We start from the raw sequence: 25,945 nt of genomic DNA, 5'->3' as shown, positions 1-25,945 counted from the left end.
ACAGAGGGCGGGGTGGTATTTTATGTCTACCATCTGGGACACCATGCTTCTTTCGTCTTGATATAAAAACATGTTTCCTTTTACAAAGTTCATGATAAAGATGTGCTTCTCTGACTTAAATTTTTTTTGGCATTTTCAGTTTACTGAGTTGAGGATAAATCACATGGTTAGTATCCTTTTGAGCAATAAATGCTCCAAGAAGGCACTTCTGCAGTCTTTTTTAAACAGCCAGTTTCTGCTTTACCCCACGACTGGATGCCTTTATATGGGAATGTTTCACTTGTGGCAGTCAAGGCTTTCATGACATCCATGATGCACTGTCACACAAGGATGTGAACACTGGACTGCTTCATGATTTAAGAAGTGGGAGTCCTTCATTTCTCTTGTTCCAAAGATGGACAAGGACACAATGTCTCTCCTCCAAAAAAACCCCAAAACAAAACAAACCAAAAAAACAAAAAAACCAAACCAAAAACACCAAACCCAACAAAAAAACCACAAAACCCCCAAAACCTAAACAAAAATGAACAACCTTAAAGGAGCTACTTGGTTTCTCTGATTAGTTAAGTTCAGCTAGAGGTCTTTACACTAACCAGACAAATTTTTGATAGAGGGAAAACAAAATTATGAAGGAAATAATTTGCTGTATTTGAGCTTCCCCTTTAGTCGCAACTGCTGATTTTTACTCTAGAGACTTTTAGAGCACATGATATGATTACACAGTAGAATTTTGAGGGGCATGGCCTTCCAGCTGAATTTTATTTCTCTCATGGTTTGTCTGGAAGGTATGGGGGTGTGTGCATGTATTCATGCACACATATATGTTTTACTGAGCTTAGGATAAGTGTGTGTGTTTGTATGTTAGCAGGCACGCATTTGCATGCATGTGTGTTACATCCAGTTTACTTTGCAGGTTTTGGTTTATAGGACCTCTGGTGGATGATCAGTCTGTCTGGAAGAAAAGTACGCCCACAAATATCACATGGAACTAGCTGGGTCTGGGCGCTGGTCCAGGCAGCCTCATTTAAAGAATCAAGATCATAGAAACCTTTGGCTGGAAAATTAGAAAAAGAAAGTATCAGCTTTCATTCTGGAGACCCACATTCAACTCTTTATGGAAAATATTTTCAGGAAATACCTGTTGACTGAGCCTTTCAGTTTAACCAAACCATATTGCTTTTGCAAATGAAAAAGAAAGAAGCAAAAGAGTAAAAAATATATAAAAAATACTGTACTTTTTGTCCCAGGGGTTGAATTAAATTAACTTCAAACTGAAGCACTTTGTATTGTATGAGAGTACAGAGAAAACATCATGCTGTGTGTTATGATGTGCATTCCCAGCTAATTACTAACATCTTTGCATACATACTATTATCAGCACATTCCCTTTTTGGCTTTACTTCAAGTTCTGTTTAATGAGAATGTGTTATCTGGCCATGGCTATGGGTGGAAATGTATTGTACTTGAGAATATGCTCTTTGCACTGCTCTGGACAAGGGGCACAAGGGGCCAAATTTTCTTCCTGTTGGAGTTCATTCAAGTTTTGCTAAAAAGTGGAGTAAAGCTTAGATAAGCCCAAAACCTTGCAGACAAAACCTACAGTACTTTTAAGCCACAACTTTCTGTGAGGTCATTGCACTGAGGCATCTATTGTCATCTAAACACTAATCCAGTCTAACCCTCAGTTATTTTCTGCTGTGGGACGAATGACTGCTCTGAAAACTCAAGAGCATTCTTCGAACACTAAGATGTTCTTTCAAGATTTTATTTGGTTATAAAAAACATCTTATTTACTTTCATCTTGAAATGGACTTTCCTTTTGAAAAGGATTTTCACATAGTGTTGTTTCAAACTGATTTGCAAAAAGGCAAGGCAGGTTGCTTAATACCTGGATTTAGATCTTAAGTGTTTCCATTTGAAGTATGTGCAGAAAAAAATCCACATGGCTTGAATTGAAGACGTATTTGCTTCACCCTTCTCAAATGCTATGAAAATATAGAAAAAGATTTAAAAATCTGTTTTTGTCTTTGAACTGTTAGCAGTGGAGAATTTTTAAAAGAAAAGGATTTGTGCGTTTAAAAATATTCCATGGTTTCTGTCATTGGCACATGATAGAGCTCTTCATTAAAGGCCCATACAATTTTAATATGATTCATATCCAATGGTTCACATAACCACAATAAGCCTTAGATCTCTTAATATGCCTGTTCCTAATGTTCTTTTTGTTAGAAGAGCAACCAAGTAGTGTTTCTTTTCTTGGCTGAGATAAATATCCCCTTTGCTTGCAGGAAATGAATGTGTATTTTCTGTACTTTGGTGAGTTTATGGAATATAAAAAAAAAAAAAGGAGAAAGAGAGATGACTTTCTCCTTGCAGGCATGTGTTAGGCATTCCACAAACAAAACTCTGTGTAATGAGGGCAGTGGTTGTCTTCCCGTGACACTTGAGTTTTCAGAAAAAGATTTATGTAAGTTATAAAAAGTTTTATAGTTTTATGTAAGCAGTTAATATTTCTGAGCTTTTTTTGAATGTTGCCTGTTTCATTCAACAACAGGGGTAATCCCTCCTCCCTGAACTGAGAAACTGTGAGACATGCAGTACATGCATGTGGTCTCAAGGTCAGTTTTAGCATTTACCAGATGATCGAGAGTAAGTCTTACGGAAAAAGAACAACACTGAGATTATTTTCTGGAGGCCAGGAGCATGAGGCAACTGCAGGGGAAACAACAATTATAGTTCAAGCTACACAACTGATCAGGCTTGCATTAGCAGGCATTTTGGGATGGATGCTGGAAGCAGGTCAATGTCCTCTGGGGAATCATGGGCACAACAACACCTCACAGGAGATGAGAGGCGCCTGATATGACTCACTGCATAAATGAGACAATTTTCTGATTCATATCTGGGAGCCTTCTGCTAGATTGTTTTCTCAAAGAGTGGTTGTCTTTCTACTTCCACTCCTTCAAAATAAGAATCATGTATGGCAAAATAACCAGATTTTTCCTTTTGGATCCCTCTCTTTCACATGGAATTCTCATTTTCTCCATCTGCTTTACCACACAATATGTAATAAGTAAAAAGTGTTTAACATCTAAAAAAGCAAATACAATGAAAATGGTCTTTTGAATATATCTTTTACTGCAGATTCAGCTTTACTACTTGGCATCTGTTAATCAAGTTCCAATTGATATTATCTGATTTTTGATTATTATTTTGAACAGCTGGTTAGTGTTCTCAGTGATCCTGCTCTCTTCTGTGTGTCTTCTGAGGACATATTTCTTTGTAGTGCTGTAAACTGATCTAGTGTATGACTCGTTCACAGTAAGTTGTAGGAGACTTTGTCTACTTTTCCAGACATGAGGGGAAGCTGAGGGAAATTATGGGGAATATAAAAAAATGTGTGTGTGAATTAAATGCCTGAGAGGAAGTGGTCCAACCTTGGCCCAAAGTAGCTCAGACCAGCTGGCAGGGACAGGGAAAGCATCCAGAAGGAAATGTGAAATGACTTTACATGGGCATAGGTAAATCCTGGAAACAACTTCCAGGCAAAGCACAGAGAAGATTTCTTTTTGGTCCTACAGTGAGCACACCCAACCTGGAATACCTATTGGAGCCTATCTCTGTGGGTGCTGGGGATCATCAAAGTTTGTTGATTTGAAGAAGTAGAGTCTTACATACACAATCCACAGCATAAACATGTCAAATTGGCAGAATTAAAATGTTTATTTCATACTACCTGTACTTTTTCTCCGCTGTGTTTATATTCTAATGTCTCACAATGAAAGCTTCAAATACTTGTAAATAAAAGGGATCAATAACATCCACTGAATGCTGACTGTAAAGGAACTTAACTGAAGTGGTTGTCTGTGTTACCTGAGGGTCTTTTATTTTAATGACTGTGTCAAATTTGCATGCTATTCTTGGATGCTTTTGCTTATTTTAAAAAATGCCTGTCTACAGTGTTGAAAGAAGTCTAAACATAGTGACTTAGCTGTGGAGCGGGTTGCTAATCTATTTTGATTCAGAACATACCAATACATAAAGAGGACCATCACAGGAGGTATATTCCAGAGTTAACCACTACTTTTACTTCTCATGGGTGCTTCACATAAGAACTGGATACTTAACAGAAAGCTTAAAACAAGTAAACCGGAGAAACAATTACTTGAAAATTGTTTATCTACTGCTTAAAATTACCTTTTTTTGCCTTCTTTCCACTTGATTCCTCCCATATATTAATTTGGTCTGTATCTTACCTTGCACAGGTCTGACTTCAGGATTCTTGGGTTCTGGCCTTCTCAAGTGCTTGGGTAGGTTGTCATTCTCCTGGTGCCATTTTTTTAAGCATTGTGGTTCGTGAATACCAATGGATTTTGTTCCATACTCACAACCACATATGTAACAAATCACTGTTGGTGGCCGTTTTGTCACTTTTGCCTGCAAGTAATAATGGTGAAGAAGAATAAATACTGTTTTCAAGATTAGTTTTGAAACCAAATGACTTTGGATGAAAACAATCATGTAGGTAAGGAACCTGATAACTGTAAAATCAGTGTAACTGTTTCTAACAGTTTTGTTTTGTTTGGATTCAGTCGTGAAGCTTGTAAGAGATATGACCTCATTAACTGGGTGCCTGGAACAGATGGGTTCCTCCTGCAGATACGGGGCTAGAAATTCATGTGGGACTAATTAATACTTAGCTATGTATGTTTCATCTCTTTTATTTTCACATCTTCACATTCATGGAAATGCTAAATCTTCACATGCAGAAACAACTCCTCTGCTTCATCAGGCTGCTGAAGAACAGCATTCATTTGAAACGGTCAAAGCCCTTTTTCATGGGCCAAGCAGAAGTAACATGTAAAGCAGCAACAAAAATTTCCTCAGCTGAACTGTTGAAGTCTAATGCATAACAGAAAGACTCCATCTTCTGGCAGAACACAACTCAAAGCACTGTGTCCAGTCTTAGCATCTCTCTAAAGCTGGACAGTGAGGGCAGCTGTCCCAAGCAGAGACTGTGGTCCCTTACCTCGTGCTACCTTTGCCACAGATCAGTTCGCTGATGGACTTCTTGGCCTCCAAGGATTAAGAACAGTCCAGGATATTTCAGGATGAGGGGTAAAATAGTAACTGCAGTTTGTTTATCCTGAAGGCCTCAGTGTGAACTTTGCCAGTGACTGCAGCAAGGGCAGAACTGGACTCTAAGCAAGTCATTGTTTCCACACTGCAGATCTACTTTTGTTCTTGAAAAAAACATCTCAACAATGGAAGAACCAACCCCAAACCTCACAAATGCATAGTCTAGGATTGAAAAATGTATAATTACTGTGGTATTGCAGATTAGGGACTTGGCTGTGTCCTTAGGCGTGTCCTGGCCTAGGCATGGTGTCAATACCAACTCTGCTCCGGGAACTCACATAAGAACATGCTGTAGAGACAGCACATTGAGGCACACAGATGGGTCTCACAACTGCCAGCACTTCCTAAACTTCTGACTGCAGAATAACAGTAAGAGATGAGCCATTCCCTGCCCTCCTAAAGTTAGAAGGGCAGCCATGCCACACCAAACACAAGAAGCCTTTCTCACTCAAACAAGGGAGGTAGGGATTTATTGTTTTTCTCTGCTGCTGTGTAACACAAAGCATACCCTGTTCCAGTATTTATGATTCTTTCTGTCAGCCCATCAATGTGTTCAAGAAATTCTGGGCAGCTCTTCTTGCATTTATGTTACAGTCTGAAAATGTCATTAGGGAACAATCTGCATAGGCTTCTTTCCTGTATCACACATGTAATCTCAATTACAAGAAGAAATACTACTCTATAAAGTGTATTTTTGCTGGGAAAAGTTGGACTTAATCTAGAAAGTTCTCACAGTGATTCGATATGTAACATCCAAAAGCAGTCTCTCTGAGGACATTTTCATCCTCTTGACTTTCAAATAGAATTTCCTTTTTCATCTTTGATAGCATACTATTTTATATATGTATATTTTAATAAATATAAAAATATACCCTTATTTGCAGACAAATACAGCAACAGCTCTTTTAAGAACACTTTCTGATTTTTCATTGTCAATTTTCATCTACTTCTTTACTTCAGGTCTTGAGCTAGACATTGTCTGATTTGGAGATAAGAGTCTGGGTCCAGATACAGAGTCTTTTGAAGGCACTATATGTTTTATGTGTAGTGTCTGGAGAGGTTTCAATAAGGATACTATAATCTAAACTCTTGAGGCCAGGGGACTCTTTTCAGCATGCCTGTGTTGGGTATGGTTACAGCATTTTAGAAATGGTTTCCTTAAAAAATGCTAGGTGTAAAATACTGGGAACACATTTTCCTCACCAGTTTTCATTAGCTAGGTTCCTGCCATTCATTAAAATATGTTATTTATTTGCTAAAAACTAGGAAAGAGCCATTTGATTTGCATTCCATTTGTAGGGACTCTATATACTACCAGAAAGTGAAAAACGAATCCAAGTACAAATCTTGGAGAAATCTGTTCAAGTAGAAATGTCTGTCTTTTGTAACTTCCATAATTAAAAACTGTACAGAAACAATAGCAAAGACCAGAATTGATTAAAAGAAATCAGGTCACTGTAAGGATACAATTATTTTTTTCCAGAAAAATGGTCAGTTTGAATTATCACCACACACACAAATCCTTCTCTGTGCACATGCTAAAACCCTGAAAAATAAAACCTGAAAGCAATTAGCTTTACCATTGGTAGTAACAGGTTTTTCATTTTTTAGCTGTGGAATCCAAGATATGATAAGCTTTACTTGGAATTTCTACAGCTGATGATATTTACCCTTCATTTCTTTTTCTCTTCAGAATGTGCCTATCCCAAATGTCACATCTGGAGGCCTGGAGTTTGAAACTAAACTATTTTTGGAAACACCACAATTTTCCAACCCAAACTATTCACAGGCCAGTGGCAAGGCTGTCTGCTCACTGCTTTGTTTTTTAACTTTTAAAAAGGGTTGTAGGGAAGGTCTGTTCCTGGGGATATGTGTTATTATAAAAATACCTACAAATACCTAACAGTGTAGTTAGGCTTTCCTCTGGTGTCTCAGTATTTTCTTTTTTTTCTCCAAGACTGCTAAGTATGTCTGTGTGACTATGAATGAAGTTATTTAGCTCAGAGGGCTATGCAACTATGTATTTTCAATAGACCTGACATTACTTGAGGTTAGCCCCAGGCTGCTGTTATGGTGTTACATGAGGTCAAGTCCTTCCATACTGCACAAAGCTTTTAATTTCTTCTTAAGTACACACAATAAGACTGTCTCCCAAACTCCCCTACATAAATATTTATCATCCAGGACTGCACACACCTCTGCTTTTCTTATTTGTTTAATTATCCATGTATTTTAATGGGAAGAGGGGAAGCTCTAGGACAGAGCTCCTGTCATAGACTTGAAATGCCCAAGGAACAGAGGTTCAGGAAAAGACTGGTATGAATACTTAGGAGCAGCATTCTGTTGTATGAAAACAGCCCTTTCCAGACGCTCCTCTCCAGAAAGTAAAAAGGTTTTTGCATATGGGGCAAGGACAAACTGTGGCATGGCTCTCACAACTATCCAAAGGTACATTTCACAGACTGCTAGAACACTTCAGCCACTACCCTTACACATGAGCACTCATGTTAGGACTGGTCATTTGCCTGTGTATAATATCTCCTTGAACAGGAAGGTAATTCTACCAGATCATGCTGGTTAATTAAAGATACTACTCCTCTGGGAGCACTAGAATATCCACTTTTGCCCCTGATGTGCTTTCTTTTAACTGAAATACATCAGTATAATGAACATGGCATTTGTGTACAAGCAAAAAGGTAGGAAGCTCAATCATTCCCAATAATACTTGACAAGTTTTATGCAAACCATCCGTTCACTGTCCATGCTCATCTAACTTACTATATTTTCAAATTTATTTTTCAGTGTTCTCCTAGAAAGTTGTTCAAACTGCTGCAACTGAAGCAAGCAAAGCATTTCATTGACTTTCCACCTTCATTAGAACTGCACAGCATCTGAAGGAGTCTTCCTTTTACGAAATGCCTAGATGGCTTTATGCTAGAGCACAATACAACATGTTGCTGCACAGGTTTTCAAGGTTTATGCTGTGTTAAAATGCATAACAATGCAGGAAAGGAAGATCAGTGAAATTTTTCCAGGTAGTTCACCTGATAAGAAGAAAACAGCAGATGGCAGCACCAGATGCTAGTGATACATCTAATAGGCTTTGAAAATCAGCATTGTCTGTTGTCAAAACCCCCATAACTCATATATATACACACAGCAAGTCACTGATGTTTACTTACATGTACCACACATTTTTGTCTATGAAAGAATAAAACGCAGACTCTGTTCTAATGCAAGACTGAGTTTCAGTAGCTTCAGACATCACTTTCATGGTTTGGGGTATCATGGCAGAATCCAAAGCAGAACTTCTAAGCTGATGTGACCTTGAGAGTCTCTAAGCATAGGCTGTTGTTTGTTTTACACAGTCACATATGATTAACTCGGATGTGTTCCCTGATTCTGAGAGTGAGGACAGTTAGTGGAAGAGGTGCTTTGCAGAGGCTGTTGTGTCTCCAGCTCTAAAGACATTTAACGCAGAACCATGAAATAGTTTGTCAGTACTGGTACTGGTCTAGTTGACCCTGCCCTTGCTAAAGGGGACAGAGCTCCACGACAGAGGCATACAGGCAGTTTCAGTGCTTGCAGCTGTAAATTTAAAATGCCCTTCACATTGTGTACTACTAAATCAGTCAAAACGTTATTTGGAAAATGAAGAAAATCCAGCTTTTTCATTTAGGGCATCTTTCATTGAATAAATTAATTTGACAGTAGCATTATTTCTCTTAAATACACTTAAATTCTTCAGTTAGTCTTTTCCTGTGATGTTTTGCTGAATCAGGACTTTAAATAAGTACTTAAATAATTCACCATCACAGTGAGTAGGTCTGCTAAATGAGATAATGGCTGCCACAAATGCTTTGCATCCAGGACCCAAACAGATTGCCACTTCACTCCATCATTAAGGGAGCACTATTTTTTAATGAAACTAATAAGTTGCTGAGCAGGTGGCAGGTGAGCAAAATTAAAAGCTGGAAATGCTGGAATGCTGAAAAAAAGATGAAGAGTGTAGAGAAGACACAGACCTTGTTCTTGTTCATAGCAAATCTGCAATTCTTTCATAAGGTTAGTGCTTTTCCATATCCTTCAAAGTGTGGATCTTTCAAAATGTTCACTTGTAAATGGAGGCCCTCACACAGAGAATTCAAACCTATGGAAAAGAGGCTTCCTTTGACCACTTCTTATATGCTGTCTGACAGTCCCGAAGAATACCTTGGATCACAGGATATTTCTTTCAGTCTTTGCATTCCACTCTCTGCCTTTAATGTGTACGTCTGTTCAAAAGAACAGCTCTAAAAATATTAAATTAAAAGACCTCAGAGAGGTAAAATCCAACATCCCTTCCTGAGAGTCATAGTTAATAATGAAGTCCGTCCCCCAGAGTCAATCACAAACTGCAAGCTGTACAGCTTCATTCATTCTGTTGGAACTGATGAACTGTAAATGTTTAGAAGTAAATGAGGAAACCTGTTGCTCACACAGAAGGAACAACATATTTGAAATTTCATTCTGGCTCTGCAGAGCTAACAGACGTAAAAAGTGATAACAATGCTGTTGTTCAACAAGTCAGCAGATATGGGTGAATCCACATGGGCAGAGGATATGTTGCACAAGAGGGTAATGCTTTAAGAGTCACTCTCAATGGCAAACTACACTCTAAACGTTTTTTTTAATGGCATTATGGACAATTCCCCCCATCCCCTTTTGTTTTTTAAACTGCAGAATTGTGTGTGATGGACTAAACTACCTGTTTCACATCCATGCCTTTCATCAAACAATCACCTTTAGAGCAAAGCCAGTTCTTTGGTAAGAGGTAAAATGTAGCGTAAAACAACAAGAACATCACTCTTTCCATAGCCATAGATGCAGATGTGCAGCACTTTGAACTGCTTGTGAATTGCTTGAAATTTGCTGATAGAAGATCTGAGGAGTGAACATCAGTTTTCCAGTATCTATTAATTAGTGGCCTCATATAGCATAATTAAAAATGGCTCCTGTTGTCTTTAGTCTCATGTGAGTTAGGCTAACACTATTATCTCCATTTCATTTAGCAGCTGGTTAGTTAACATATAACATCCCTTGACTTCTAAAGCACCTTTAGAAATGCTCTGCATACCATTACATTCCTTTGGGGACTGAGAGAGCTAAAGTTCATTTTCAAAGTAATGCAGGCAACCAGGATTCCAACCCCTATTAGAAAAAAAAGAAAAAAAAGAAAAAGCTGTTTAATTTAGACACTGGACCTAAATTTAGACATCTATCTTACAAAACTCCTGGCCAAAAAACTACTTGTGCAGGAACAAATGCAAAAAAAAAAAATATGCCATTTTCCAAAATTCTGTGTAGCTTTTGGATAATGTGAATCAGCTTCTTTATTCTTGGATCTTGAACTAAATTCAGTGGAAAGAAATGTGCAGTCCTATTTATTTTGCTGTTGTTATACCCAGAGCTGCTGCCTTTGAACATGCAGTCTTCAGTAAACTCTCCTTTCATGCCAAGTTGAAGAAAAATGGTAAAATATGAAAATCATATTTTAGAGTGCTGGAGTGCTACAGAATAATGAAATATTGCATTTAATGTTACCTAAATAAAAATACCTAATATCTGCTCAAGCATGTAACATCCAAATCTTGCCTAAGCTGCTCAATAGAATCTCCTAGGGATGTATAGCAAGCAATGGCCCCTCTTGAGTCATAACTCTTACAAGACCACAGAGAAGGAGAACCCAACTACATCCTTTCAGAAAGAAAGTCAGAACAAATAGGATTAAGTAGTTTCCTATGCACTCAATATTCCCCCCTTTTTTTTTCTACTATTCAGCAGATAAACTTTTGCATGGAGCCTTTCTGAAGGCAAGTGATTTTAAATTAGATGGGAAGCCAGTCTCCCCTGGAGTACCAAGCATCAAGATGCATCCACACCCTTTCATACAGCATGTGTTAGCAATTTACCTGCACAGCTGGTGCAGCCACACTCGTTCCTTCATAGATCTTAGACTGAGCATCTTTTCCTGAGCCAGCTCCAGATCTTGGCCCTTTACCTCCTCTGCAACATCGTTCATGTACAGCAAGACGATCAGGAAAAAAAGTTTGGCCACAGTTTCCAGAGGGCACGAGTTGGGCTTGAGCACTCTGATAAGCTGCCTCGTTCTCAGCTGTAAGTGCACAGGAACCACCAGCAGGGACTTCAGGTTTCCTGGGCTCTGGTCTTCTAAGGTGCCTTGGTAGTTGATTGTTTTCAATATGCCACTTTTTTAGGCACTGGGATTCATGTATAGAAATAGAGTGTGACCCAAACTCTCTGCCACAGATCTAGCATACCTTCAATCCAGGTTTCCTTGGAGTGAAGGGTGTGCGAGACATATTTGAAAAATCTGATGGCTTTGTTACTATTGCAGTGCTTGGTCCCCTCTATTGGGACACAGCTTCTAGATGTACTACTTCAGGAAAAATTCTGGGAAGATCTTACACTTTTGATGGTTCCAGGTGATGCTCTGAAGGCAAGGTGCTCACTTTCTTGACATTTGTTTCCATGAAGGGTATGACATTTCAGGAAACTTCTTTCTCACCTGCACATAAAGAATTCAGAATGACACTACATAATCTTCTTCACCCATTTTCATGGGCTGAAATATATTAGGGACTTCAAAGACAGAACACTGCACCTAATGGCTGTTTCAGTAGAGACAGGGGGTTTTTGTGTTTTCTGTTTCTCTTTTGTTCTTACATGATCCTGAAAGAAAATAAATCAGTATATATTAATAAATGCCTTTTCCCTTGTTAAGGTTACCAACCACAGGTTTATCACAAGGTACAGTTTACCTTACTACTGTGTTGTGTTTTTAAATAGCAGATAAATAACATCAATTATATCCTTATTTTTAATGATCAGTTAAACAATGTAAATCTTAAATTATAGTCTTAGAGGATGGAAAGTCATGAAGGACATGAAACAGGATGGGTTTGCACAAACTGAAGCAGATCAAATGCAAGTGGTTTGGAGTATAGTCAATAGGCTTTATTGCCACTTATTGATGGAACTGGTACTTCTAGTACAGCCCTCAGTTTTACAAAAATAAGACTTTTATGTTGATAGTTACACATAATTTCACTTTCTCTAAAGAAATAAGAAGTCCCTTAGTAGAGGGATGTTAATGTCCCATCTACAAAGAAAGGAAAATATTTCCAGTCTGTGAGTTGGAGGAAGTTATTAGGCCCCTTTATTCAGAACTTGTGAGGTGGTGGCTCAAATTCTCTGCCTAGTTTCGATTCTTCCAGGACAGAAGAGTTACTAATAAAACAAAGAAAAGGTATGGCCCCTGCATTCGTTTAGTTTCAACACAGTACTAAACATATTTCAGTTTTTCAATGTGTAGTCTATCCCTTTACACAGATATAAATCTCTGCTGTATCCTTTAAATGTCCATTTATTATACTATTTTATGCTGGTCCTCCAAGGGTCAGAAAATAAAATTCAGTCCATATGTATGTATGGTAGAGGGCTACTGTTTTATTGCAAGGACAAAAAGCTTAGAGAGGCAACTGCCAAGGACAGTCTGCTTCTTCTGGAATAAAAGAAACAGCTGGCTAAGGAGTCACCTTGCCCTTATCAAATATTCTAAACTTTTTCTCAAGCCTTCCAAAATTTTAGGGTGTCCCTAACTCACAAACTTATCCACACAGAGATTCCACTGCATGGCCTGAAATTTTTTATACCCGAGGGCAATGACACAGTTTTGTCATTACCTTTGAAACTTAAACTTTGTCTTGAGCCAGAGAGAAGCATTGGGCTCATTCTGGTCTCTCATAAATGTTCTAGGGGATATCTTAAGGACATGGGTAACAGTGAAAAAGCAAATTGTCACCAGGTTCATGTGAGTAGTCATCCTCTTCACAGGCATACAAAAAATGTCTAGAAAAGCACTCACACTGCTTGTTTAAATACTCACAAAGCTGCATGTTCCTGGGACACCTGCAACACTTTCTTATAAAAAAAAATTCCTGTGAAGCTTGGATTTATTTGTAGGCAAACTGGAAAATGTGAAGGCCATCAGACCTAACCTGTGATTTGTACTGGAACTGATCTCTGTGAACTAATATTTTGCAGTTAGCTGCTACAAATAAAATTCTTGAGGGACATTATACTTTTCTCTCAAAGTTAACACCTCATCTAAAACTCTATTAGATAACTTCAGTCTGTGGAAAAATATGGCACGGTACAAGGAGGTAGTATCCTTTCATGTCTGAAGCTATCAGGTAAGCATATAATATATGTTGAATGTTACACAAAACTATAGTACTGAAATTTTTAGTTCAGATATCAAAATAACAGGTTCAACAGTCTGTGAAATTTAAATTTGCAAACTAGTATTGAGGCTACTGTACTGCAAGGCTCTTTCAAAGACTGGGAGAGTTTCCAAGGAGGGTGGCCTGTTGGATGAATCCAAGTTGGGAAGCAGCCAAGCTCCTTAGGAGGATGAAGGGAATGGAGAGCCAGGGAAACATTAAAGGGTCATGGAGGCAGGGAAGATAAGGGTTACTGGCGGGGTCACAAGAAGGGAGAAAGTTCAGTTAGTTTTCAGGGTACTTCTGAACTTTGCAAGGTCCTATTTATGGATTTATGTCCGAAGGAAACTTTCTGCTACCTGAGAGGATTCTTAAAGCAGCAGTGAACGTTGAACTGCCTGCCACATGAAGAATGTTAGGTGACTAAATCTGTTGCCCTTAGGAAAGAATCAGTTAATAAAAGATGCCATAACCAATCTATTAACAATATAACCTATTGTTGGATTTCCAAGCTTGCTATTGTAAATACTTCATAAGAGAATTATGTTTCTTGTGGGGATTACACCATTTGGTCTACATTTATTCTTGCCAAGCTGACTGTTATTTGGAAACTTCCTATAAATTCAGTGTGAAATGAAAAGGCATATGAGCAGTTCAAATCTCTTGAGCTCAGAGGTAAAGATGTAGAGCTAAATCAAACTGGGATTTAACACTTCAAAACACAAAACCTTCTTATGTTTTTCTTTCAAAAATGTGATAAGTTTTTTACTGAAGTAGAAGTGTACAGTTGATCACTGTGTATAGCTGTGGGAAAACAGTTCTCTCCTCTGCAGTTCCACTGAGGACAACACTTAAAAAACAGTCTCATGAACTGCAGTGACAGGTCACTTCCAACCAGTGGAGAAGTTCAATTTAATTAAAAGCAAGTGAAATGCTATGGCTAGTTCAGTATCAGGCTGAGAGCTTCACTCTATCCAAAACACAACAGAATGACAAGAGTGCAAATAGCTCAGTACATCTCTAATCTTGTCCTGAAGAGGGAACTGGAACTTTTGCACATTGATTTAAGCTTCACTAAACCAGAAATTGCACTAGCATTATTATCCATGTTTCTCTAATGCTGCTTTCTCTTAGCTGCCATGTGTGATTCTACCTATACAAGTAAGTGGAAAGTTCTTCCCTGAAATGGCCTTCTTTATGTCTTTCATGTCACTGCTGGAACTTGGAAGCAAAGTTGACACATACGTTTCCTATTTCCTGTTTGCAGCCAGTTTTTGAAGAGCGACCCTCTCTGTTTCTCATCTCTCTTGATTCTCTCATGCAGACAATTCTTCAAAACCCATTATAAGGTCATTTTACAAGACTGGATTCCTTGACTGAATTGAACAAAACACACTTATGTTAGCTGGGGAATTAAACTGGCTGTTTCCAATGAATTCTCAACACTACTGCTTTTGACTAATTCCACATGGAGACCTCCCAGCTGGAAAAAAACAGAGCTTACCTTATGGAAGAGCACATTGCATGAAGCCTCCTACTAACAGGACATAACCATGCTTATTAAATGGACAAAATACAGGAACAGTTTTGACTATTTAGGGAATTTGGTTTTGTACAATTTATGGATGCTGACTGATATCATAGACTTTCCATGTGTAGCTGTATCAGACTGTAAACTGTGTTTAAGCCATATGTCTCCTGTCACTGTTCTCACCTGCCAGCACAAAGGGACAAGATAAATCCTTGCACCAAAAAAAAATAGAGCTGAAATAAAGGCCACAGACCTTTCAAGCTTATACATGTCAAAAAACCCCCTCTTAGACATGTTTGACTCCATGTAAAAGCAGAGACGGCTTCAAAAAAATTCCCCTGGGACATGCTTGGCTCTATCTGAAAGCAGAGACAATTTCCAGGGAAGACCATAAACAAGCAAATTAATGGTAACAATTGACTCCTTTACTATTTTTTTAAACAGTGTTTGATAAAGTTATGAAAAGGATTTATATGAAGTACATGCTTGAGGTGACAGTGGCTTAAATACAGGAGGCTCTTTGAAGAGGTCATCTATAATTGGACAGTGCTTCCGAATCAGGACTCCCATAACAGAGTTATGAGAATGTCTGCATGGGTTGATCTGCCTGAGAAAGAGTAAGAAAGGCCAAAGAGATACATTAAATGAAGGGGAAAGCATAATGCTCAAAAATGGTGGCATCCAAATGCAACAGATCGGGCTGTCAGCAACAAAAAAAAAAAAAAAAAAAAAGAGAGAGAGAGAAGAAACTCATTTTAGCATGCAAAAAAAGTACGGGTTAATTCAGTATCTCAGATTCAGGAATTTTTGGCTGTGTAAATCCTTGTTGAAGTAAAGCTTCACTTCAATCTGAGTTTTCCCTTTTTTTTCCCTTTCTTCAATACTACACTCAGTGTTGTATTCTCATTCTGCCTGTTCATCATGCAGTCTTTGGCGCCATAAGCTTTCTTTTTGTGACATCACAGTTGTTCCCATGTGGGTCATTTAATACTGGTGATTTATGTTCATTGGACTAAATTTGCAAATATTCTATAGGAAAAGTTTTTCAGTTGTAATACTAACTTTACTGTTACATAAATTTGAAATATCTTAAATGGCTTTAAACAAGAAACAACAAGCAAAACCTCCCTGCACTACAATAGCACCCAGATATTCTGTTTTTTCAATCTGGCCTGGACTGTCTAAAAAGACAAAGGAGAACAACTGAGTCAGAAAGATACAGAAAGAGAAAGATGGAGTAAGTGATCTGCTGAGCATAAAACAGCAAGTCTGAAAAAGAAAGAAATTAGTCTAGATTTTTCTAGCACCCCAATACTAAATTAGTCCAGTCACAGAATTTTCTAAGGCTGATCCTTAGCTTTACCATCAAGATAAAGGTAAGTCCTTTTTTCTCCACTTTACTGAGTTTTCATTACATATACATAAAACAGAGGTGTCAGAGAGGACCAAACTGACATCCTCTGTTGAGTGCCAAAAAGCCTTGCTTCAGGGTCTTTCCAAATACGATGTCTTCTATGAAGCTTCCCATTATTCTTTAAGGGAAAGCACATTGGATTAAACCAACATCTTAAGTTTTACTTTTTCTTGTGCTAAATATTGCTTTGTATTGCTTGATTATAAATCATCTTAGAAATCCATTAAACAAAGTACTCAAACATAAGCTGGACAAAAATACTGGACAATTTATAGTATCTTGCCGTTGGATCTGGTTTTCACTGAAAGATAAAAGGAAAAAAAAACATTCTTATGTTTCCATCAATATTTTTAGCAAATTAACCACACATTAAAAACCTCACATTTTTCCAGCTCAGCACTGCATTTTCTCCACAGTTTCTGGCTGGAGAAGTCTTCTTTGATTAGTCCTAGACTAATAATTTCCTTCAGTCATGTGAAAAGAATAATCTTTCATTTGATTGAACTTAAATAAATACCACTGATATGTAGGAAATCCATAGTTTTCTACATCAGGATGCTTCATCTTGTCACAGCTGAGCATGACCCATACTTTTATGCATCCTCCTACCTCAAGAAACTATTTTCCATCTCTGAACATACAAATATTGGCATGTACCCCCACTTCTGGCAGCTTCAAAACTTTGTAAGTCTGTAAAATCTAATATTGCAGCAGCCTGGCTGAAGTGTCTTATGAGTAATGGACACTCAGAAACATCCAAGTCTGGAGCTTCTTCCACGAGAGGATCAGCTGCACATACAGCAATGCCTTTCCCCCACACACCATCTGCAGCCCAGAGGCTGGGGGTTACACCGTTCTTAAACATGGGGGGAGCCAACTACAAGGTCAAGGCAAGAACACTCAAAGCCAAATATAGCAGGTTAAAAAGCTGCTGTTTTCTGACAAATATAAACAGCCTAGAACTATCTGGGAATTTTCTAGTGAATGTTTTTCCCATTGTTTGAAGTGTTGGTTAGACAAAACTGAAACTTTCTTCAAAGATGTACCTGTTTGAACTACACAAGAGAGAAGTATGTGTGGCTCTGTGTGTGTGTGTGCAAAGGTTCATTGCAATGCTCGAGAAGGGAAATATACAACCCAGAGGTTTCTACACAGTTCTGATACAGAACTATTTAAGCTGCTTTTTATGATGAGGTAGGCATCCTAGTCAAAGGTTTCTGTAATTTTCCTCTGACCTATGAAAATTACCATGTCTTTCTTTGGATCTGATAATCGTCCTACCTAAAACTTTACTGGTCAACCAAAAAATTACTTACATCAATAGCAAGCATTATATACTTGCCATTTAAGAAGCCCCTGTATAGAATTATGCAGTACTTAAATTTATTTAATTAGCTTTATCTGATTTAAGTTTGTGACAGTGTTACCAGAGAAATTAGAGACTTTTCCTAGTGACCCAGCAGTCCTTTTGTGTTACTATATCCTCTGCCCAAACATAAGAAATAACTCCTTTGAGTTGACGTAAATCCTATACAAAAAGGAATTATGACTGCTACCACTTAAAATATGGGCAAAAAAATGAGACATTTTTAGTCAAAAAATGTAATTTTTCAGTTTTTCAAAATTCAAAATCCTGGCCTTTCCAGTAACACCATTCTCTCTCAGATAGCTTTTATACTCTACAGAAGTTGTGGCTTTTTGTATTTTACTTACTGATGCATTACAGCTTATCCGGGTGAAGATTGCCTTTGTTTTACTCACATCCAATTACTTAACACACTTATATTTTATGAATGTTACTCTGCCTCCACACTTGCTCTTGTGCAAAAATCAGCATAGACAAATTCCCAGAATGGGCGACACTGGCGATACTTATGCATCACATCCTTAACTATCTTCAGTTACCGAAGCATATCTGTGATATTTAACAGTCTGGAAATCATAGATGGTGAATCAGGTATGCATGAAGTAATGAACAGATTGGGTATGTTCACCCTGCTCACAGCACAGGAGTATGAGACAAAGCAAGTATTGAAGCAAGTAAGTTTACACAGCTCAAGTGTCTTTGTTCAACATTTCCATTTCTGGAACTCTTATGTACAAAATCAGGCGGGTTCCCAGTGATTTTGGTGATGACTATGTAATTGCTTCAAGAAAGTAGGCTAATCATTGGGGAACTAAAATAGGTGGCTGGATAAATGCATAATCAGTTCTCAGTCTGCTTGAAACAACAATAAAGAAGCCAGGCGTGTGAGCCTGTACAAAACACAAGTCCAGTGGAAATCAGTAGAGGGATGACACTGCACGTATGCGGAGTGCCTGTCACTGCAAGGGACATCAGTGACGGAAAGACTTTTCTCAATAATCTGAAGTAATGCAGTTACATTATACAGGATAAAACAGTCAGAAGGGGTAAATGTTCTTATCTTTTATGATGCAGAAATCTTAATAATGTTTGAATAGAAAGTGCTCCTGCTGATAAATTACTCAACTAAGGTTTTTTTGCAATTTTTGTCATGAAGAGGATATTCAGATAGATAATCTGATTACCAGAGCAATTACTGTTGTTGGCAAGATACACCAGCTATTAAAATATGAAACCTAAATGATGAACAGAAAGCCACAACAGTAGAAAAGAAACAGAGGGAATCCAGACAAACAGATGAAACTATCTGAAATGGAAAAGGGCTAGAAAAGCAAAATTCTGGACATTCCAATTATTCTGAGAAACGTTGGTAAACCTGACACATTACTAAATACTCATTGTATTTTGCATGAACAATACAGCACATTGTAAAACTTTGCAGAACATTCATGATGTAGTGACACACAAAAGAAATGGCTGCCTGCTAAATCTGTCAGAGAAAACAGCACAATAGGAGGCCTATCAAAAGGTTCATCACATCCAGGAAGAGACCTGAAGGTATTATACCACTCATTTTTAAGGCTTTTGTTGGTAACAAATCTTAAACCCCCTCATTTTTCCACATTATTGTTCTTCTCTTCAGATTAAATCAAGAGCAATTTATAATTGGTGTAAGAGGACATGGTGGCTAAATGTCATCAAGTTTTACCTGACAACCCTGCATCCTGATGATTATGTAATTTATATTTAATGATGATCTTTTTCTCATTTTGTGAAGCTGTTTTCTATGCATCTGTCCATATAATCCTGTTTTCTGTTTTATAATTCTTTAGTTAACAGGATTAAATTTCATGAGCCAATAGAAATACACATGGAATATAAGCCTGAAATATCCCCAGTTAATACGGCTTAAATGAAGTGACATGTATGTCTGAGTGTCTTACAGTGTAACTGTAATTTCATCTGGTTAGAAACCAGCGCATCCTATTACAGACCAATGTCCTAGGGAATTAAGTAAATAGGAAAGTAAATTTAAGTAAACTGTATCAATTTGTAAGAAAGGCAACGGTGTTAATTTGTAACTGAAGCAATTCGCTCACTGACCGTGCCTTAAGAATAAATTTTGTAATAAGCTTTAAGATAAACCACTTGGAAATGACTGTTTCACTCGCACTTTCCAAACAAAACAAAATAAACCAAGCCAAAACAAAAAGAAACACACTGGCTTTTTAGTAAACTTCTTCATTACTGTTGAGCACCACATATTTTCTAGGAATAGAAATGGAAGAGATAATTTCTGTTACACTGGACAATCAGTAATTATGTGCCAGATAGGGTTACCTTATGTAGACAGTAACATTTCTAGCTTTCAATATCCACATGGTTGCCCATGATTATTCCAATTGTATTCTCCTGCCCCTTAAAACAGACATATAAATGACCTCAGTACACTTGTTTGGAAAAATGGGGAACTGCCAAGTCAGAACATCCGATAAACGCTCACACACCCTTTTTGCCAGGTAAACCTCACCAGAAACAAGCATCAAGAGAGTAAATGTGCTTTCCTAGCATTAAAACATGAGTTTGTTACCAGCTAGCTGGTCTGAGGGGGGAAAGTCACCCATATCCTTGTTGATCACCCTTTCTACTTATTTATAACTGGGCTGTGACTTGTGTGGTGCTTCGAGCAGGCAGCAGGACACAGAGTGTGTTTCCTGAGCCTTGGCTGACTGACCGACAGGCCAGGAGTGTTTCAGCACCATCACCAGTTTCACAGGGAAATGAGGAGAAAACCAGCAGGACTGGGCTGTGAGCTCGGAGGATCCCAACCTCCCGTGCCTGCTGGCCAGGCCAGAGAGTTGCTTGGACTCCGAGAGGGAAGGAAAACCACGGTGCGTCTTCGCCCAACCACTGCCCACCGCCTTGCCTGAAGAAAGTCCAGAGGCTTATTCAGATCCATCGCGCAAGAGGCTGTGGAAGGCACCGCATGTCCACTGCCCTGCTCAACACACATTACCTTCGCTCTAAGGAGTGGCTCAAAACTCCCACATGTCCACAAAACCTGGGCTTCTCCGGTGATGTGTTTTGGCTCAGTTTGCCCTTTGTGGAAAGAAGAGGAGAGCTGCACAGGCCAGTGGGGCGCACATTCCCCAGCCCGGGGCACGCTCTGCCCGCACACTGATCCCGCCCGGCCCGCGTCCGCGCCGTCCCCATGGCAACGACCACGCCTATGCAAATGTGCCGGCTGACCCGCCGCCGATTGGCTGTCACTCACGGGCGCGCGTGGCCCCGCCCCACGCCCGTGCGGAGCGCACGTGGCGTTGCCGGGATTGGGAGCGCTGGATCGGGGAACGCGGGATCGGGAGTGCGGGATCGGGGAACGCGGGATCGGGGAACGCGGGATCGGGAACGCGGGATCGGAGAATGCGGGATCGGGAGCGTGGGATCGGGAACGCGGGATCGGGGAACGCGAACTGCTGCGTGCGGGAAAATGATCCACCCAACACCTTCCAGCTGCCCCCCGGAAACGGGCCCCAGTCAGGCTCTGCATCCATGGACAGAGCCCCCTTTCTCTGCTCTGAACTAGGTGAGAAGGGGCAAATGGCATCGTGAAGCTCAGGCAACAGAAGAATAGCATGAGCATCCCTGACTCCATCTCCCACACAGGCACTCTTCTCATTCAAAAATTCAATTTTCAGCCTGTTTGTTTCAACATTTTTCCAAATTTAACTTTCACAAGCTTTGTATTTTCCATGGAAATTAATTCTGCAGAAAGAATGGTAAATAATTGCTGGATGAAAACACTGGTTCAAATGTACCCATGGCAAGTGTTCTCTGATGGTGGTGCCAAGACCAAGCCAACAGTGCTGCTTCCATGCTACCCCTTTCAGCATAACCAACTTCAGTTTTAACTTACTAAAAATATTAACATGAGTAACATGCATCATTTGCTCAGGGTTGTGCCAAGAGCAGTGTCCTGTGTTTCTCCTAAGCAACGGAGACAAACAGCAAACAAATTCTAGTACCCCTTTTACACTGAAATTTTCAGTGTGACAGGTGTGTTGCTAAGGCAGATGTGAAGCAAACCTGTCAAATGGGCTTCTACAACATCAATTCCTTTGACCATGTGAATTCCCAGGCCTAAGACACAAAAAAGAAAATTACAAAAGTCTTTCAGAGACGTAAAATCAAGTTGCCTGGTCAGAACATGTTGCATTGCAAATCCACTGTCCTAAGGAGTCCTTCTGGCACTGCAGTACCAGTAAGATCAACAGTTAATTCAACTTTATGCACTTGGATCAAAAGCAAATGGCATTTAACCTCCACTTTGACTTAGGGCCTAAACAAAATTTGTATTGCATAAAATTTATTGTAAGCACGACACAGGACTCCCACCTTTTAACACAATTAAATTGCAGGCTGTTTTTAACCAGTATTTGCAGAATGCTTTGATGCCAGGGAAAATACCTGAAAAAGTTATTTCACCTTCAGCACTGATTCTACCACCCAAGGTTGCTAACTTCAAGTTATTTGAGGTTTACAAAACTGCGATCACTGTATATGGAAAACAGGTAGATACTAAATGTTAAAGAATAGTAGTTACAGAATTGAAATCCAGGAAGCACTAAGATGAAAGTTACCCATTGCCTCATAGATCTAAGAGAAAGTTTATGAATAAAAATATGTTTGCATTTTGTAAACACCTACATTCACTTATGTGCCTTCAGAAAATACATAAATATTTTTCTCCATTGTAAGGTTTTAGGTGATAGGCAGGTAAAACTGTTGTTTCCACATGAGCTGTCTCAGCTGTCAACTCAAAAGTGTGGAAATATCAAGAGAAGTAATCCCAGTAGTACAAGATTTGTAGGGAAAAAAATCCAGCACCTTACCATTTATTTTTTTTAATTAATCATTAGAAGTGAGGAACAAAGTAAATACTTCTACTCCAATTTAAAATCTCACCTCAAATGTTTAATAAAATTTTCATCAAGACGATGGGATATATTTAATACTACTCATAGAGTCAATAAAACAGACTAATCTTTGAATATTTTCCTATGGATATAAAACTTGGTAAATTTTTGTATAAATTCATACCAACAGTATATTAAAAATTGGTGACACTGTTCCAGCTAACTTCCTGATAGGCATTTTATGCATGTATGCATGTATGCTTGTATGTCTGTAGATGTTTAGATATTTGAAGAAACAAAAATGGACAACCCTGAAAATGTTTGCTATATTAAATATGACATACATGTGGTTTAATACAGCTGACTGGTACAGATCTCTGTGTTACTTTAATCTCTTTCTGTTTATATCTTTTCAGTACTCCATTGTCAACCCTTGCTGACTAGAGAAAATACAAAAATAGACAGAGGAATTACTTTTACCAGAGGAAGAGTAAATGCAGAAGTGAATTGCTCTCCATTGTGTCTTCTTTGAGCCAGACTCAATCACATAGTGGACAAGGTGCTCCCTGGAACAGGCTTTATTATATGAAGTAATTTACAGTTCATGTACATGTGTAATTAGGGCATCCTGGAAAAACGGGAAGGGTAATAGAAAAGCCATGGGAAACATATAATGGGATGTCAATGTGTATGATAATTTCTCAAAGGGTCTGAGGACAACATCAATAAAAATATTTGTATATCAGCAAGACAGGAACAGCCCTGATGTAATTACTTTGCACATATTTTTGTAACCATCATTCCAAGCAATAACTCTTTTGCTTCTGTTGTCCTATTTTGCATTCTGCAAAACTCTGGGTGGGATCCTATCTGAAGGTCAACTTGGAAGCAGGAGAGGAACAATAAACAAACCCAGAGTAGGAAAAATGCCTTAAAAAGCAGCTTGGTTGGGGTGAAGGTGAGAGGTCATCCATTGCTAGAACTTCTTTATTTTCACTGTTTATTATAGCTCATTTGCTCCTCGAGAAAACAAATGTGGGAAGTCCATTTCATTATACATTATTTTTACTTTCTGTCTTGCTTTTCAGAAAGTTTGCAAAGGTTTGCTGTATGTCTTTCCCATTACCAGTGTTTCTTTCGGTCTGTGTGTAAAGCAGTATTGTTAGGTTCACTGAAGATTTTCCTATGACAACATGTTTTGGTAACGGAAGATTTAAGAACCTGACTACTCAGCCCGTTAAATCAGTTTATGTTTAATATGATTAAGTTGTTGTGAAGGTACTACTTAGGAGACCAGTGTATTTATTTTTTAACATTGCCTTGGCAGGTGCCATCCTTTTGCTTTATTCTCTAGACTAGTATGTGAACAATCCATCAAAACATAGCTTCAAAGCATCTGAAAGGATGTCAGTAAATGAATTATCCTCTGGGTTCAGGAACTTTTCTTTCCTGAAAAAAAGGTTATGCTGAGTCTGAAAGGACTGTGTGCCATGTTTTCATTACCATTTCTAATGGACAACCAGAAGACGAAAAAGATTATGTTGCAGCTAAAAACACAGTTCAAACTTCTACAACCAGATTTCCCTTTGAAGCTGGAAGTTTTCCCAGGAAGATGGATATGGCTGCAGCTGAAGCAACAATCATTTTTCATGCAGTGAAATACTGCCATACATTCCAAGGCTAGACTACTCCAAGCAAATTACCCTGTGTTAATGACATTTCCCTGTGTGACCACCTGAAAATACCTAGTTCTTTTTTCCCAAAAAACCGTATTTACCTCACAATTATTCTCCTATGATAATTCTGAAAATACCTCTCAGAAACAGTGATTGGTGGCAGAAATGTCAGGTCCTCTAAATTAATATCATTAACAACAGAAAGGGAAATTCTGAGAATTTTGAAACTCCAAATGCAGGAAGAGATGAAGGATCCTTGTTCTTGGACAGAAGAAGAACAAATCCAGTATTCAGAAGAAGTAACAGGAGAATAAAGAGTAGCATGAAGATTGCAAGATGATGAACTTGTAAAAAAAAATCTTAGAGGAAGAACAACTTTAATTAATGCACCAAATTTCTCTCTTGGCAAAAAGGGGTAAAATCATTGGTTATTTAAGACACTTATATCCACATTTTTCCTGTCAATGCTAGTGCAATGCTGTGGACATTAGTCTTACACTGCTCACTCCATCACAAAGGAGGCAATTTATATTGCTTTGGACACTACTATTAGTTAATGCTCCCTCTTCAGGATTGTTGTTGCAGGACATGGTAACCACATTTATTGGCCTGTCTTCCCAGAAGGCAGCCCAAGAGTCATCACTCTGCACACACTAGAGCTCTCTGCTGCAAGTTTCCTCCCCTGACTGCCAAGAACATCAGATGAATTGGATTTGCAGAAATCTGAACTCCTTGCCTCCTGCTCAGGGCAGCCCAACACTTTATACAGACTATATATTTCTTCCAGCCCTCTCAGAGTGGCTGACTCACTGCAGCCTCACGTAGTCTGGCATTTCACTCCCTCTCCCTTAGCATCACATCCCACATAGGCAGCCACCGTTGCCAAAAGCTGTCCCAACGGCTGGAATCACCTCGTCTCCAGGGCAGGCCTCTTAACACTGCTATTACAGTGTTGAGCCATGGGTGAGCCAGTGGCCCAGCATTGACACCCACAGGCAAATTGGAACAGCAGTGCATCAGCTGCAGGGGAGCCCAGCTACACACAATGTACATTGGAATGAGGAAATTTTCTTGACAACAGATGTTCTCTCTTCCAGTCACTCATATTACTACTGTCTGGACAGAGGATGCCCTGTCTTTCACAAATCTTTTGTACCTAGCAAACACTCTTCAAAATCATCTTTCACATCAAGAAAGTAATAGTTAATGAAGGTTTTGAATAGAGCTGTAAAAGCTTAGCAAAACAGCAACAACAAGAAAATAAAGAGAGGGCAAAGCTATATAAAGTGAAGGTAAATATACAATCAACATATTTTGAGCCACAAGGAATAAACTATCAGAGTACATACTGGTAACATGCTCTGAGTTCTTCATCCCCTTATGTCTCCATATCAAGCCCACCTGACTTCAGGAAAGGCAAGCCTTAAGCTAGCTGCAAAATTAGCTGGATGAAATACTGTGGCCCACGTTACACAGTAGGTCAAACCAACATTCTGTTGATCCCTTCTGGCTCTAAAATCTATGAGTCAAGTAATTTTTCTTAAGTGGTCCCCACAGGAATTTGAGCCTCTCTGACTTAAATCCCTACCATTTCTTTTTGCAATTACATGCTGAAGAT

At 38.8% G+C, this 25,945-nt stretch overlaps 1 protein-coding gene across 1 annotated transcript; it reads right to left on the bottom strand.

The window, feature by feature from the left end:
* Positions 1 to 902: 902 nt before the first annotated feature.
* Positions 903 to 7,902, bottom strand: ZNF475 (zinc finger protein 475). Its single transcript, XM_071581546.1, has 3 exons — positions 7,885 to 7,902; positions 4,257 to 4,437; positions 903 to 1,054 (listed from the first exon to the last, which is right to left on the bottom strand). The coding sequence occupies exons 1-3, from the start codon at positions 7,900 to 7,902 to the stop codon at positions 903 to 905; spliced, it is 351 nt and encodes a 116-aa protein (XP_071437647.1).
* Positions 7,903 to 25,945: the final 18,043 nt, after the last annotated feature.

Source organism: Pithys albifrons, chromosome Z (genome assembly GCF_047495875.1).
Source record: "Pithys albifrons albifrons isolate INPA30051 chromosome Z, PitAlb_v1, whole genome shotgun sequence".
NCBI lineage: Eukaryota > Metazoa > Chordata > Aves > Passeriformes > Thamnophilidae > Pithys > Pithys albifrons.
This window is presented reverse-complemented; position numbering and strand designations above follow the sequence as displayed.